The sequence below is a fragment of the Rhineura floridana genome, chromosome 13 (assembly GCF_030035675.1).
Source record: "Rhineura floridana isolate rRhiFlo1 chromosome 13, rRhiFlo1.hap2, whole genome shotgun sequence".
In the NCBI taxonomy this organism is placed as follows: Eukaryota; Metazoa; Chordata; class Lepidosauria; order Squamata; family Rhineuridae; genus Rhineura; species Rhineura floridana.
In genome coordinates, this window is record NC_084492.1 from 11302241 (window position 1) to 11318242 (window position 16002).

The 16002-nt window shown below is 45.5% G+C and overlaps 1 protein-coding gene across 5 annotated transcripts in view; it reads right to left on the reverse strand.

Moving 5' to 3' along the window:
• Positions 1–1150: 1150 nt before the first annotated feature.
• Positions 1151–16002, reverse strand: part of DUS2 (dihydrouridine synthase 2) — a 49807-nt gene continuing 34955 nt past the window's right edge. For 4 of the 5 annotated variants that reach the window (XM_061594202.1, XM_061594201.1, XM_061594204.1 and 1 more), the window contains 3 exons: positions 14097–14184; positions 12329–12402; positions 1152–7416 (listed from right to left, as the gene is read on the reverse strand). In XM_061594202.1, the coding sequence (XP_061450186.1) occupies positions 7188–7416; positions 12329–12402; positions 14097–14184 (391 nt within the window). In that variant the 3' untranslated portion in view covers positions 1152–7187. Of the gene's footprint in view, positions 7417–12328; positions 12403–14096; positions 14185–16002 lie in introns of all 5 variants that reach the window. The other variant, XM_061594206.1, reaches the window with a different exon arrangement.

Sequence of the window (16002 nt, forward strand, 5' to 3'; positions counted from 1 at the left end):
AAGTCACTTGAGGGTGTGTTTGCAATGCTACCATGGCTCTCTAAAAACTCAGCAACGAAGTCCCTGGGGAGACTCAAGATAATCCTGAAAATCCAAACTCTCCCTCAACGAAAAAGTCATGTTCGTCATTCTGGATTGATTTCAGTTAAGTGTGTACATAAATGTGAAAACATGATGGATGTCCAAAGCAGTCTAGTGAATGATGTGAAAATTCAACTCCGTTTCAAAAGTGCACATTACAAGATCTCTAGTAGCTCCCCCCCCCCTTTTTTTTTAAACAGGAGTGCCAGAGTAAGTTTACTGTTGTGTAAGTGAGTGATTTCTGACATGTTCATTAAAAACAAACATATCTGTCTCAATTATGTGCAACTCACTCTCTGTCTCAAATCAGTGCAGTCTCATAGAACTGTAGAAAGGTAAATTGGGTAAGAATAAAATACTTGTGAAGAACGATAATGTAGAAGGAATAGAAAGGTAGAGGAAATTGGTGGGATGCACCAAAGAACCAGGAAAGAGGGCAAGGAGGGTGCAGAATATTTGAACTCCAGCAGGGGCTGGGCTCTGAGCTTCTGTCGGACCACCAGTTTTTTCAGCATCGAGCTGCAAAGCAACTGAGAGGGTCCTAAGTGTCCTCCCTTGATAAGAATTGCTGTTGTGAGGAAAGTACGTTCTCCCAGAGATCAAACTTCAGTTAAGAATCATTCAGAATGCGTGGCTCAATGGTAACAGTGAGAGCTAGGGATAGAAAGTTCCGTCAATAAGACTTCACCAGGGATGGGACAGAAATTCGATTCAGTTCACATTTAAGGCCAAATTTATCAAATTTACACTTTCCAAAACAATATAAGAACCACAACACAGCCATCCTTCAAAATTTGCCCTTATCCGAATTTTGTGATGCAGTTCGCCAACCAAGCAATGTTTTAAAAATGCACATATTAGGGGAAAGTGTGCATAAAAATGAATATTTTCATGAAAGCAAAATATACATTATATTAGGATAAATTGCTTGCAAAAATGTCTACATTAGTCAAAACTGCATATAAAATGTATTTATTAGAAGAAATTCACACTAAAATGCTGAAGAATTTTCATGAGGATTTTTTAAAAAATCACAAATTGCTGCAGAACCAAATTTAAGATTAGAAAAATGAGAAACTGAGAGAACTGAAATTGACAGATCTTTCCATCCCTACCAACATATTGGAAACAATTTTCAAGCTTGCTTTTCAACTTTATCACAGAGCGTTTGTGTGAGAATTGATTCCAGAAAGCAGGAGAGAGAGAGAGAGAGAGAGAGTGAAAATGTGTGTGTGTGTGTGTGTGTGTGTGTGTGTGTGTGTGTGTGTGTGTCAAATCTAGAGTTATTCCTGTTATCAAAAGAGGAGACTCTTCCTAGTGCACCTTGCTAGAGCCAAGCGGAAAATTTCTCAGTTTAAGCAAGAGAATAATATCAACAAGGAAACCATTCCCACTGTGAGTTATTGATCGAACACATTTTGAACAGTCATATAAACCCTGAGGCCACTGCCATGTTCACACACCACTAAAGTGAAGACTATTAAAGCTGCTGTCGTAACTCCAAGCACTCTGCCTGTCTGACCAAGCCTCCCTTTCAGGGAACCTCCATTTCAGCTGGATCCCAGGTACTCAGCAATGGGGGGGACCCCTAAATGTGCAAAAGGCTACAGGGAACAACAGTGTGCATATATCCAGGGCCAAAACACAAGCAGAAAGAAAAAATGAAAAAGAAATCAGACAAGGAGCTCTTGTGATGAAACACAGCCTAACACAACATATGACAAATAATCAACAAATAGGGAAAACCAAAAGGAAAATTAACCCCAGCAACAAAAACAGAAAACAGGAGCGTTTGTTGTTGCTGCTGTTATGTGCCTTCAAGTCGACTGCGACTTATGGCGACCCTATGAATCAGCGACCTCCAAGAGCATCTGTCATGAACCACCCTGCTCAGATCTTGTAAGTTCAGGTCTGTGGCTTCCTTGATGGAATCAATCCATCTCTTGTTTGGCCTTCCTCTTTTTCTACTCCCTTCTGTTTTTCCCAACATTATTGTCTTTTCTAGTGAATACTGTCTTCTCATGATGTGTCCAAAGTATGATAACCTCAGTTTCATCATTTTAGCTTCTAGTGACAGTTCTGGTTTAATTAAAAAGAATGGCAGTATTCAATTGACTGGTTCCATCAGTGCAAGATGACCGCTAGTGCAACCAGGGCCTTCTCTATTCTCCACATCTGAGTGTACTCCCAGCACTCTCTCCAAATCTGCTCTGGACAGCTTGGGGAACCCTACAACAGATTTAGTGGACATGTCCGGAGGAGATCCTTGCGTTGCTGGGACCCTGACTTAGCACTAAGTTGGATACAACCTCATGCATTTAACATTTGTCTTTCAAGTGGATGTAAAACAAAATTTATTACAAAAAATAAAGACAAAACAGCTTGATGCATTGCTGGAATAAACCAAAATCAAATTCTTTATAACAACCATCAAATGCCTTTCAACCATAAACTGCTTTTCTGCAATGGTCCAGTATCACAGCCATCACCATTTTGCATATAAACACACTGAAAATAATATCCTGCCTCTCAGACCACTATAGTAAAACAACAACGGTACAATGTGGTGTCAACATTTAAAAGCCAATGTGTTGTAGTCGTTAGAGGCAGATTTGGACCTGGCAGACCCAAGTTCAAATCGCTACTCAGCCATGAAGCTTACTGGGTGACCTTGCCCCAGTCACTGCCTCCCAATCTAACCTAACCTCACAGGGTTGTTGTGAGGATAAAACAGAGAGGAAGGAGAACCATGTACAATGCCTTGAGCTCCTTGGAGGAAAGGTGAGATATACTGTAAATCTAGTAAACTAATTGTTTTTAAAGAAGCCTTTTTTATACTCATATCAAGGGCAAAAGATCAACAATATTAGTTTTCGTTGGTCCACAGTCCCAAACTGTGAGGAGGCAACAGTAAGGGTTGAGATACCACTGACCCATCAAGCGGCTTATTTTTAAGTTTCTGTAGCTATAAAATTTGTTTCATAAACTTGAAAGTTACATGTTCAGTACATCATTGGGTTTGGTACCACCCCCACCTCCCAGAACTTGGCGGTAGTTCTCTTAAACATTAAGGACAGTATCCCACTAGTGCAGGGAATTTTTAGCTGCACAATGGAACTTCCCCCTCCTCTCCCTGCGCACCCTCTAAATCTGTTCTGGGGTTTCCCCCAACCCTCGGAAGCAGATTTACAAGGGGTGCAGGGGGAGAAGAGGGCAGGGAAGTCCCATTGTACAGCTAAAAATTCCTTGCGCTAGTGGAACTGCTTAGGTGGAAACTGCCCTAATTGTATACCCTGTTGAATAATCAACATTCCTTAGACTTTTTTGTACAGTGTGTTCAAATGTAACTAGTTTTTAAGTATTGTATTTTTTAGCTATATATGGAATTGTTTTTAAATGCTTGTGTTGCTTTTATGTTTGGAATTATTTTCATTTGTTTCATTGCTTTTCTTGTTTTATGGTTGGAATGGTTTTAGTTTTTATAATTGTATATTTTATTATTGTAACGCACCCTAGGTTCTGGTAAAAGGTGGGCAAGAAGCCTAACAGTCAAAACAAAGAGGTGGGAATCTTGAGAACTAGAAGCAATCCACTTGGTTTGAAACTGACAAAAGTTCAAGCTTGCCTTCTCAAGCTGCATAGATAGAAGCCCTTCAAGTGGACTTTGCCGTAAGAGCTCACTGCTTCTCTGCATTCAGCCTTCATGGGGGTGGGTGGGTAAGTAAGAAATACCAAGCTCACAGAAGTTGTGCTTTGAGCAGGTCAGGAGCTAGTCCCAGCCAGATAACAGCCACTAACTCAAACAAGGTCCTTTTGGCTGTGATAACTGGGCTGCCGTGTGTTCCAGTTAACCATCCCGGCCACCTGTTTTCCCATTGTGACTTTTGGTAGTCACAACTGGTGACAAAACTCTTTTGTGAATGAGAACTCCTTTAACAAGCTAGCACCTGTCTCTTCATCACACGGCAGGCCCACTGAAAGCCTTCGCAAAGCCGTGCTTGCGCTGCAGGTCACAGTGGGTAAGTTAAAAAAAGAAAAAGGAAGAAAAACCACCCAAGCATTTTTGAAGGCTGAAGCGGAGAGCAGCTGAGCTGCCATGTGGCTGCCTTTGCCGGTATTCTGAAACTGCCACACTGGGGAGGGCTGGGAGTTTCGCTATCCCTACAGCACTTGGCCCGACATTCCAGGGCAGGGCTTGGCGTGAAGCCTGGGACATTCCAAAAATCGTTCCACTGACATTTCCTCCGGAGAAGGGAGTCCCCAATGCAGGAGTATCTAAGGCCAGAGGGCACGTATGAGCTCTTCAGACGTGCATTTCAAACAGACAGGATGTGCAGAGGTGGGCACGGGAGGGATGGCAGCATCACCTGCCCAGAGATCTTTGAGAGGGCATTCGTTTCAGAGGAGCTTGTCTGGTTCCCCTTTGTTTACTTGTTTAGATTTGCAGCCTATGCCATCTCAGGGGCTGGGGCAGTAAAAAAAACAGAAAAGCAGAATGGACTGAGATGTAGCTTCCACACCATTTCTGGGCAATCCTGAGCTCTAATGCAAGGATGGGGAACCTTTTTCAACCTGAGGGCCACACCCCCTTCCGGGGGCCACATGCCAGGGGTGAGTGGGGCCAAAGGCAAAAGTGGGCAAGGCAACAAATGCAAATTTTATCTTTGCACATTAGGCTGGTTTCTGCACACACAAACTGATGCAAACCTCTTTCCTCCATTTAGGCAAGCAAGACGCATCATCGGTGTTCGGCGATACTTTCTCGCCAGGCAAAAACACTCAAGAGGGGTGAAAAGGAAGGCCAACGAGGCGGGTGGCCTGGGAAGAGCGCCAAGGGCTGGAGAAGTCTGGAACGCCGCAGTTAGTCCCCAGGTCTCTAACGGCGAGACCAAACAGGTAGGGGGCCTTACAATGCTTTCGAAAGGTGCTTAAAGCATAGACTTTGGTGGGACGGCAGTCCATAATCGTGTGTGTGGTGAGGGGAGGGGAGTGCTGGGAACATCTCTCTTTGGACCTTTGCTGGCCAAACCAGGTAACAGATGGTAACATTCAAAGGGAGTCCTTCCTGAAACTGCACACGCACACCAACAATACAAATTCGGTGCCCAGAAACTCCCAGTCTCTCAAAATCAATGCTCAGATTAAATCAATTGCGCATATTTGGCGCTGACCAAGTTTTCACGCATGAATCAGAAGGAGATCATTGATGTTTTTGCTGCGCTGGACTTCTGTTTGCTGGCAAGCTGAAGTGTGACAGCTGTTGTGAGCGTGACAGAAAGACCAGTAGCCATGTTGAAGTAGAAGCAGAAGTAACTTGGGTACAGGCTCATCCAGAAAGTGGCCTCCGCTGCTCTTGGTTCACTACTCTAGTAGCACGCAGCTGGGCCATGGACCTGTGGTACACGCTGCCCTCTGCTGTTTACAAGGAGTACAACAACTCACACACACCCTGAATACACTACAGTTGGTTTAGTTGACAAGGACTAAACTGTCTTTCTAGGTACCAACAAGACGCAACACTTCTGTAAAAAACCCAATAAAAGCAGAACATTGAAGGAAATCTCTCTCAGTTCTAAATGGCTCCCACAAAAGTTCTAGGAGACCAAAGAAATGGGATGTCGTCTGAGACACAGCCGGTGGCAGGGGACTGCCCCAGACACAGGGAATCACCACCTAGTCAGGTCCCCAAGCACAATCCTGTCCTGTCTCCCATGTAAATGAATGGCTGTCATTCATTTATATGGAGGGGGGGGGGAGTAAAGCATTATACCGGAACATAATAAGAGCCCGGCTGAATCAGGCCAAATGCCCATCTAGTCCAGCATCCTGTTTTCCCAGTGGCCAAGCAGATGGCTGTGGGAGGCCTGCAAGCCAGCCCCAAGTAAAACAGCACTTTCAGTTCCGCTTGAGGGCATCATTGTGTCCCTTCATCCTTGATACTGGGTGACCCAGCTTTCATCCACTGGAGGCTCTCTGTGCCATTCAGGCTTCCCTGCCTCCATGCCATAACTGTGACCCAGAAGGTATCTCATTTGTTCTGCCCCACAGAACGCTGTGGGAGCAATCTGGAACTGTGCCAGCTCCTGCAAAGCTCCATCCTAAGTTTCTTGATAATGATGGGAAAGTTTCTGGTATAGAAATATTCTATTAAAAAAATGCAAGGCGATCATCTGAATAAAATGGATTCAGATGATGCCTTTTGTCCCCCACTTTGGACCAGAATATGATATAAACATAAGAAAGTGCCAAGGCAGAGCAAACTAAAATAATTGTTTAGGAGATGAGATATATTTTTATTGACATTTGGAGAAGACAGACCAATAATGAGAGGTACAATTTTTTTTAAAAATGAAGATCCAAAGCATCATTTTTTTTTTTAAAAAAAGATACATTCTGGAAAACAGGGGCAGCCAACACGGTGCCCTCCAGATGTTAGAGCTCCCAACATCCATGGCCATGCTGGCAGGGCTGAGTTGTAGTCCAACCACATCCAGAGGGCACCATGTTGGTTAACCCTGCTGTAAAATGTAAGGAAAACTGTACTGCAGCTTCTGCTTCAACTCTGGCCACCCTCCCTCCTTGGCTACAAATCTGCATTAAGATTATCACCAGTTGGCAGCCAAACATCTGACATGAAATAGATAGTTTTGAAACCTCTCTGCCATTTGGGTTGCTGTGCTTGAGCTCAGTTGGGTCCCTGTGCTCTTCCCAAAGAGGGAACCCCTGGCAAGCTGTCAAGTGTTATGTCTACAGACTGCTGAGTTAAGATGAGGAATTTCCAACCAGAACGTTGCAGGACTGTTTAAACATACACATTAACCTTTTCCCCTCGCCACTGGCCCGCATTCACATACATTTCCTGTAAAAGGGAATTCAGTACTGAGCCAATCTTTTCTCAATGAAACGGCAAGTTGCATATTTGTCGAAACTGAAAGGCACCAAAAGAAGAGTAGAACAGAGCCAACGCTATCATACATGACGTGATGCAAAAGCCACATTTACCTGTTCCAGCTGACTGCATCCAGAAAAAATTAAGGGTGCGGGGGGCAGGGGGGAATCGATAGCTGCACAGCTGAGCAATGGTTGCTTTTGCACTATTGTGGCACTTATGAAACATTGGCATTAGATGCTCCTGGAGGAAAATGAGGTTTCTTACAAGCAGCTTCTGCTGCAAGGTTCTTTCTGTGTTCTCCATTGTCCAAGGGTTCCTGGTGTTGCCTCTTGCGTTTGTTAACCAAGTGATTTGCTTCTTCATTCCGTTTCCCCTCTGGGAGGCCAAGGGTCCTTAAACAGGCAATAGCTGCAGCTTGTTCTGCTAATTTCTTTGACTTTTCCCTGGAAAAGAGAAGAACAGAACAGATGAGGGGATGGGGGGAGAGAACAGTTTAGAAACTGCCATGCTACCAAACTCCAAAAGAAATCCTGACATGTGATGTTTGCTTGTTCTAGGATGAAATGTGGACTAAATGTAACAGGTGTCTGTCAACAAAGCTCCACTTCCAATCTGCATCTTATCAAGATGGACGTTCAACCTATCTGAACCACTGGCTGTCCTTCGGCTACCTGAAGGATATTCTCTTCCTATATGTACCATCTCGCCCATGCACCCAGGCACACTCAAATCATCAGAGGTGCTCCTCTGCATCCCATTCCCCTGCTATCTGAAGTTTGGTGGATGTACATGAGAGACAGGGCCTTTTTGATTGTGGCACCCGTGGCACGGAATGCTCTCCCTACCTGGCTTCTTCATTGCTTACTGTTTTGCCACTTGTTAACAACACAGGTCCTTAGAAAGGTCACTGGGGAGTTGGCAACTAGATTACTGCTGGCTTTCCCCCCCTACTGCTTTGGTGTTTTTTCCTTGGTTGGATTCTACCACCCCACCACAGTACTGTATATTTGTTTTAAATTTACTTTGCTTTAACTACCCTGAATTTATTTTGAAAGGCAGGCAGGATACTAATCTTCTAATATATATACAATAAATAACTTATACCAGGCAATGGGACTGGGCCTTGTGCTTTTTTCCTGGATTTGAGGCCCCCCAAGATGGGCCTAAGTCTTTACAGAGCCGAACTGAACAAGAAGAGATGAGGGACAAGGTCTGGATCTGTTTGCGGGGAGGTGGGGTCATGTCCCGAGTAGGCCAATTAGAAATGATTCATATGAAAAGGATAAAAAAATTATACAGCCACAAGAGTGGCTGTATACTATAGCCAGCGTGGATTTTTCACATTCTGCAATGTTAAATTGAAAATACCCCCCATGCCATTCTGATGCTTCCTATAAGCTCATTTCAAAACAAAACCTTACAAAACTTATAGGCCTTAACTCAGAAACGCTTGCTTAACAACCCTCTCCATTTTCATGGCGATACACAAAACAGTCAGAGAGCATAGAGAGTTCAAAGTCTAAAAAGAACAGGGGGGAAAACCCAGAGCCCTTTTGGACTTTTTTCTCTCAGAGTTCTCATAACTGCAGAAATTCATTAAAAATCAGCCATGTTCACAGAGTACCTGTAATCCTAATACTGACCTTGCCCCATACTCTGACTTTCATCTTCTGCAGTTTAAAAGATTAAAAAATGCCTGGCTGATTTTTAATTAATTTAAGAAATTTTGGCTGGAACCTTATAACAACCGGGGCATGCTCAGTAAGAATCAACTGTCAGTGTTCTAAAAGCCTCACAGCTGCTTGGCTTGCCTAATCAGGGGGCCACACCCACACTAGACTTTGATTTCACTTGAGACAGTCATGGCTTCCCTCAAAGAATCCTGGGAAGTGTAGTTTGTGAAGGGTGCTAAGAGACTCCTGTTCCCGAGAGAATGGTTTAACAGTCAGCCACTCTGATTGAAGGTCTGTGAAGGGAACAGGGCCAGGTGTGGATGTGGCCAGGCATAGCTTTGGGTGGGAGGCTACATGTGCCTGCTGTAGAATAAGAAGGTGAGGGAAATGCTGAAAAGCAACCATACTGTTCACAATGTTTTCCTTTTGGAACGGAAAGGGTTTTCCCCTCTGCCCAGTGCCCACACACCCAATCTCCTCCCCTCCCCCTCCCCCGGGTCAGTGTTGGACTAGGACCTGGGAGACCAGAGTTCGAATCCCCACACAGCCATGAAGCTGACTGGGTGACCTTGGGCCAGTCACTGCCTCTCAGCCTCAAAGGAAGGAAGGCAATGGTAAAACCACCTCTGAATACCATTTTCCATTCAAAGGGTCGCCATAAGTTCGGTCGACTTGAAGGCAGTCTATTTCCATTTTCAAACATGATTGCACAGAAATAAATCCCACTGAATTCAAAAAGTATGCAAATGATCAAACTAGGGTTGCCAGGCCCGGCCTCCAAGAGGTCTTCTGTATCTTTAAAAGTTGTGCAGGGGAAGGGAGAATTTCACCTTGTGGTTTTTCCCATTACAGCGTTGCAAGAAAACCTGCACTTGGCTGAATTTTCTCTTCTCTTAAAGATACATAATCATTCTTGGGCCCTGAGCCTGGCAACCCTAGATCAAACCCACCCTCCCTTCTCCCTCCTATCCCCTCCCTCTTGCCCCTTCCCTCCCCCTTCCTTTGCCCCTCCCTCCCCATCCCCTTCCAATCCCCTCCTTCCCCTTCCCCTTCCTCCTCCCCCTCCCCCTCCCCATGGTCAGTTTTTCCTATCCTAACCATGACTGCATAGGAGTAAATCCCATTGAACTCAATAAGCATGCAAATGATCAGACCTGCTTTTCCCCTCCTTCCCCTCTCCTCTCCCTCCCTCCCCCCTTCCTTCTCCCCTGCCCACTCCAGCCCTCCTTCCCTCTCCCCCGTCAGTTTTACCTATCCTAAGCATGATTGCACGGGAGTAAATCGCACTGAACTCAATAAACATGCAAATGATCAAACCTGTCCTTCTCCTCCCCATATGCTCAGAGGCACATGTTACCAAATTCTTCCAAGCTACACAGCAAGTGGATTGGATTGTGAAAGACCAACCCAAACTGTGTTTGCATTTTGACAAATTTGTAGGGCAGTACAATATCTCAGAGAGGAGGTCAGGTCCCCTGCTCCCCTGGTGCATTCACTCTAGCTGCCCAATTTCCCTGCTTTTTAAAGTTTGATAGAAATATCTGTGGGCTATAGGTACGTTCTTAAACCGCAAGGTTTTTTGCCTGTTAGTAAATTGTTAATTGTTTATAGAATACAGTTCTATTTGGCTCACACTAAGGTTTACCTGGGGCCAGGATTTTGATTTTTTTTTTTTTTAGCCGAAAGTACACACAGTCCTGGATATGAGCCAGAACAAATATGTTTAGGTTGTGTGCATGTACATCTTTGACACACAAGGAAGCAGGAAAGAGGAGAGTGCTGTTGCATTCAGGTCCTGCTTACGGACTTCCCATAGGCATCTGATTGGCTACTGTGAGGACAGGATGCTGGACTAGATGGACTGGCCACTGGCCTGATCTAACAGGGTTCTTCTCATCTTCTTAAGTCTATCACCAGAAGGGAGCAACAGTCGTAGGTAATGCTGGTGAGAGACAGGTCTGGGGGAACGTCTCAGTGGGAGGAATGGAAAGAGCAGCTCAGACTAAGGATGCTGAGATTTTCTGGGCATCCGAAGCGTCCAGGATGGGACTGTACATACCATTCATTGAAGCAAGTTATGGATCCTGTTCCACCTGTTTCAATGAGCATATAGGAGAGACCAAAAGGATTGTATCCAATGTTAGCCATACTCAGAGTAGACCCATTGAAATGAATGAGCGTGACTAACTTAGATCCATTAATTGCAATGGTCAACTCTGAATAAAACGTAGTTGGCTATAACCCATCTAGTGCCTCAACGGCAAGGCTAGGGGGATGTGGCAATGATGTTTCCTCTCTGACCCTCAGCCCTAGGAACTTAGGAAGCTGTCTTATACTGAGTCAGGCCCACTGGTTCATCTAGCTCAGTATTGTCTACACTGACTGGCAGCAACTCTCCAGGGTTTCATGCAGGGAATCTCTCCCAACCCTACCTGGAGGTGCCAGGCATTGAAGCTGGGACCTTCTGCACGCAAAGCAGGTGCTCTATCACTGAGCTACAGCCCTTCCCCAATGGCAGCAATGGACATATATTTCAGCAGGGAAACCTGAACCCTTCAGCATATGCTTAGTTACAAATGCACTAAAGAAGATAACAGCTCCACTAAGAGATGGCCTGTGCAAAAGGGGATGCTTCTACACAACATTTATTGTAAAGTGTTAGGAACAGTTGCAGTAGAGCAATTGAACTAGGTCTGCCTGTAGAACCCAAATCCCCCATAGTTTTGGAATGAGCAAACAAAAAGGGTTCTACGCGAGCATCTCCCTTTTCACACAACAACTCCTCCTCCTAAAACCAGTCTTGCTACTGAAAAAGATGTCAAAGAGCTGGGCCAGCATAGTTGCCGTGAGACGAAGCTGGAGATCAGAAAGCCCTGGTTCGAATTCCGCCTCTACTGTGATCTCACTTTAGATTCCTGGGAAGGCCGGTCTCTCGCCGGTAGAACACATGATTTGCAGGCACATTGCCCAGGTTCAGTCCCCAATGGCATTGCCTGGTAGGGCTGGGAGAGACCCCTGCCTGAAATCCTGGAGCGATGCTGCTAGGCGGCATTGGGCAATACTGAGCTGGATGGACCAATGGGAAGGGAAGTTCCTGTTAACCACAGTTTGTCTGGGTTGGGACAAAACAGCAGGCTGCACTTAATCAAAAACAGAAGAAAAGGTTTCTGAACTCCTCCTTGCAACTGCAACGGGGTGGGGGATAAACGAGCCCAAGGCTCACAGCACTCATTCTTGGAACGCTAAATGGTGCTGTAAGGTGTTACATCTTAACCAGCCCAATGCATGTGAAGTGCTTTAAATATCTGAAATCACTATACTAAAGAATTTATAACTAGGGCTGGTGCCGGAGGGAGACCAGGTTGGGCCCTGGTTGAGGTCTCCTGGGTCTCAAGGGGCCCCTGAAGGGCCCCTCCTTAGGGTGGATGGGTAGTGCTCCCTTCTGCGAGGGAGCACTACCCAGCCACCCTAAGGAGGGGCCCTTCAGGGAGAGGTAGATGGGGCATGCGTGCAAGTGTGTATGCGTGCGCCGGGGCAGGCTGGTGCCAAAGGGCCCTGGCATGCCTTGCCCCGGCCCTGTTTACAACAACAATCTCTTTTTCTACATTTACAGGTTATCCAAATTAAGAAATCACTATGTCCTCCCCCCTGGAAAAAAAAACACCTTCCCAAAAAGACTCACCATAAAGTTGATCTGTACTTTTGTTCTGCTACTGTGACAACAGAAGAGAAGAGTCTATCCAGCGGTCTTTCAATCTAAAACAAGGCAAGACACTGAAGGGTAATTTGATGCAATCATCATAACATGAAAAATACACATGTGGGCTGCCAGCTAGCTCTGGCTTTAGGGTAATACCCACTTGGGGAAGTGGTACTTGCAGCCCTCAGATGGCAGGTCACTTGAACAACGACGAACATTTTAAGTTGGAGCAACAGCACAGCTCCCTTGGAACGCACATGCCTCACTCATCATGTGTATTGCTGCGAAACTTCAGTCTGAAATACAAATCCTGCCTGCTGACAAGTTGGAATATTTTAATTTGATGCTGGGAGCGAACTGTCACCAACAGTCAATGTTATGGGCCTAAATAACCAGCAAGGTGGTAAACCCGTGCCTGGCCTGTACCACTTCTGACTGCAGATTGGGCTCACGTGACTGAATACTTCCACTGAAAACTAAATGTCTAGGAGAAGTGCTCTAGCCCAGCCTGTTCCCTGATATGCTAGTTTTCTAGGAACATGGAATTTTTGAAAGACATTAGTGTCAGCTCTACACTGCATCAGCAGTGTCGGGGGGGCTGGAAATTCCTGGGTCTTTGGCAGGGAAGGAAAGTCCTTAGCCAGCAGTCGGGTTGTAAATCTGCCAGGCCTATCCGAAGCGTACTTGCCGAGTCAGAAGTCCAGAAGCGAGGTCAGTGGAGGTCCGGGATCAATTGCCAAGGAGGTCAGTCAAAGAGATGCTGCAGGGAAACTAGGTCTACACAAAGCCACGCCTGACGTTGCAGTCAGCAACAAGCTGCAGCCAAGGTGTGCCTTATAAAGAGCAGGATGGACAGCAGGTGTAAGCCCTCAGCGTTTGGGCCTTAAGGAGACAGGCCTGCCTCTCTTCTGCCTGACCTTCTGCTGTCTACGTTCTGCAGGTGAGGGGGGAGTATCCTGTTCACTGTCTGTGTCTGGCTGCAGGGCCTCTGCTGTCCCTGGGGTGCTCTGCAGCTGAGGGGCAGAAGGAGCTGGATTCTCAGGAGGCTCCTCCGTGTCTCCTGCTGCTCCTGGGTCTGCTGCTGTTACTCCCGAGTCATCCTCATCTGAGGAGTCCTCTGACGGGGCCATGACAATTAGCTCCCACCTGAAGCCTAATGTAGAACAGCCCAGAAATAGGCTCACTACCCTGTGGGAACTAGATCTCTGGCTGCAGCCTGTACCAAATATATAGGCATGTCCTAGTATACACATAAGCACTAACTAGTCCACTGGGGCTTTGCGTGGGAACTAGATGAGCACTTCTCTTACAAGAAACATTTTTGGATTTTGAATGTGAAACTATGTGCACTAATACAAGGAAATAGGCAAACAAATGAGAAAATACCGCCCGTGTGAAAACTGCCCACCTTTGAAGGATAGATGCCTGAACATGTACGGTAACTTTTGACAACGCAGAAATATTTGCAAAAAATAATATGGACGAATTCACACGCTCCTCATGTAAATGCCATAGGCTGAAGGTGCACCAAAGATGGCTGAAGTTACATCTGGCTTGAGGTCCCTGGTATCTTGGAAGCTTCTATGTCACAAGTTCAAACCCTAACTCTTGCAACATCAAACAATGGTAATTTGCATGTGCCCAACAGGCACCACAGCTGAATTTTAATCCCATCAAACAATAAGACATGCATAAGATTGCACTGTTAAGCATCTTTCTAGCATACTTATTGCAAAATGCAGAGACTCACAGTTTCATAAACAGGCTGAGGGAGCTTTTCTTTCCTACACCATTCCAAGAGACACATTTTGGGTGTAATCTGTGGGGGATAGTCTCGTCTGAAGAGAAAAAACGAAAATAAATAATGATTCCATGTTCTGGGAAACAAGTTGTGTTTAGTCAAAAGGATGACTAAAACAGAGAAAACAAACACACACACACACACACACACACAAACACACCCCTCAAAAGTGCTGTGAAGACCTCTGTCAGTGAAGGCACAAGCTCTTCTGGGAAACTGACAGGGCTGCATGGCATCTGTGATTAATCCTAATAAATTATGCTAATTGAATACATTTCCCTAACTGATTTTATTTTGCAGAATGTATTATAGTTTTCTTGGTCATGGAGAAGACCAAGGAGCACTGGAGAGCACTGGAACACCCTCAATCACTGGAAATCGGTCCCCTCTCCGCCTTCGGAGATTTCAGCAAGCATTGTCACCCACTTCCAAGCACATCTCTGCCATTATCAGGGCTTCTTGAAATACAAAAACTGGGGCTCTCAGAAAGCTGAATCCTGTGCCTAATACCACATTTTAAACTGTTCTTGCAGAATCATGACACACAAAGAGAGCCTGGCATTCGCCAACTGATGGACGCAATAAGAGCCATTACACAAAAGTTGTGCCCGTAGAGTAGATATCATGCCCACAAACTCAACCAAAGACTGACATGTCATTTGCCAAACTATTTTTAATATTTTGCTTATTGTGAACTGTTGTAATGACAAGACGTCAAAGGCCGGTGACGGCAGCTCCTCTGTGTGTGTGTGTGTGTGCGAGTCTTCAGGAGCTGACGGCGCAAACTTCCTGGCCTGGGCTTCCTAGCTTCTGCCATATTTTGTGCATAGAGCCCCAGGGAAGGGGGGAACCCCAACAGTTCTCTCAGGTCACTGATGGCTCCCTGAGCTTCCCTGCTTCTGCCTGGCCTGCCAATATAAGCAACCCAGGTTGTCACTCAGGGTAGCAACAAAGGTAGGGGCACCAGGAGAGCAACACTTGCACGTCATGATCACTTCCAGATTCTCGCAGTGGATGCTGGGGCCTAACTCTCTGGGAGCATGGTCCAGTTCCTTGGAGCATCAAGATATTTGGGGCCAGCCTGAGCTATAGGGCAAAGCATTCTTTCTTCTACTTGGGGGACCGGAAGGTACAGCTCAGGTATCTGTTCCTTTCCAAGGCAGCTTATTTGAAAGACAGCTGGGAAACAGTAAGTTGGAACAACAAGGCAGCTCTTCATTGGCTGAACAGTTGTGACACAGGGGATCCTGTGCCTAGGATACACTGTGTGGTACTCTCAAAAGCCACCCTGCAATCAGCTGTAATATTTCAATTGCTCAACATCTGGATGCAAAGCCACAAAAGCTTTGGGAGGGAGGGAGGCTCGAAGGATGGTGATAAGGGAGAGGGCCTTTTCTGTTGTGGCTCTCCAGTGAGGTCCGCCTGGCCCCTTCACTGACATCATTTCAGCCCAGGTAAAAATTTGTCTTTTTTCCCAGGCTTCTGATAGACCAAGACAATATTGTTGGTTATTAGTATGCTGCCAAACCTTCCTGTAGCTGTTACAGGGGCTGTTATTGTCTGTTTATTGTTTTATGGTATAATATATTTATTTGTGTTTTTAACAGTGTTGTAAGCCACTTGGAGACCTTCGGGAAACAAGTGACTAAGTCAAATAATGGTAATGATAATAGTCAATTACCAAGATTGGGCACTGGTTCAGCAAGATGGCAGTATTCATATTTAAGCATTGTATTAAAACAGAGATGCAAGACCGATATGACCCCCTAAGCAGGTTTATCTGGCAGCCCTATCACATTGTTAAACGTATATGTTAAATAAAAATAGCCCCCCCTCTTTCCACTCTGATGTTACA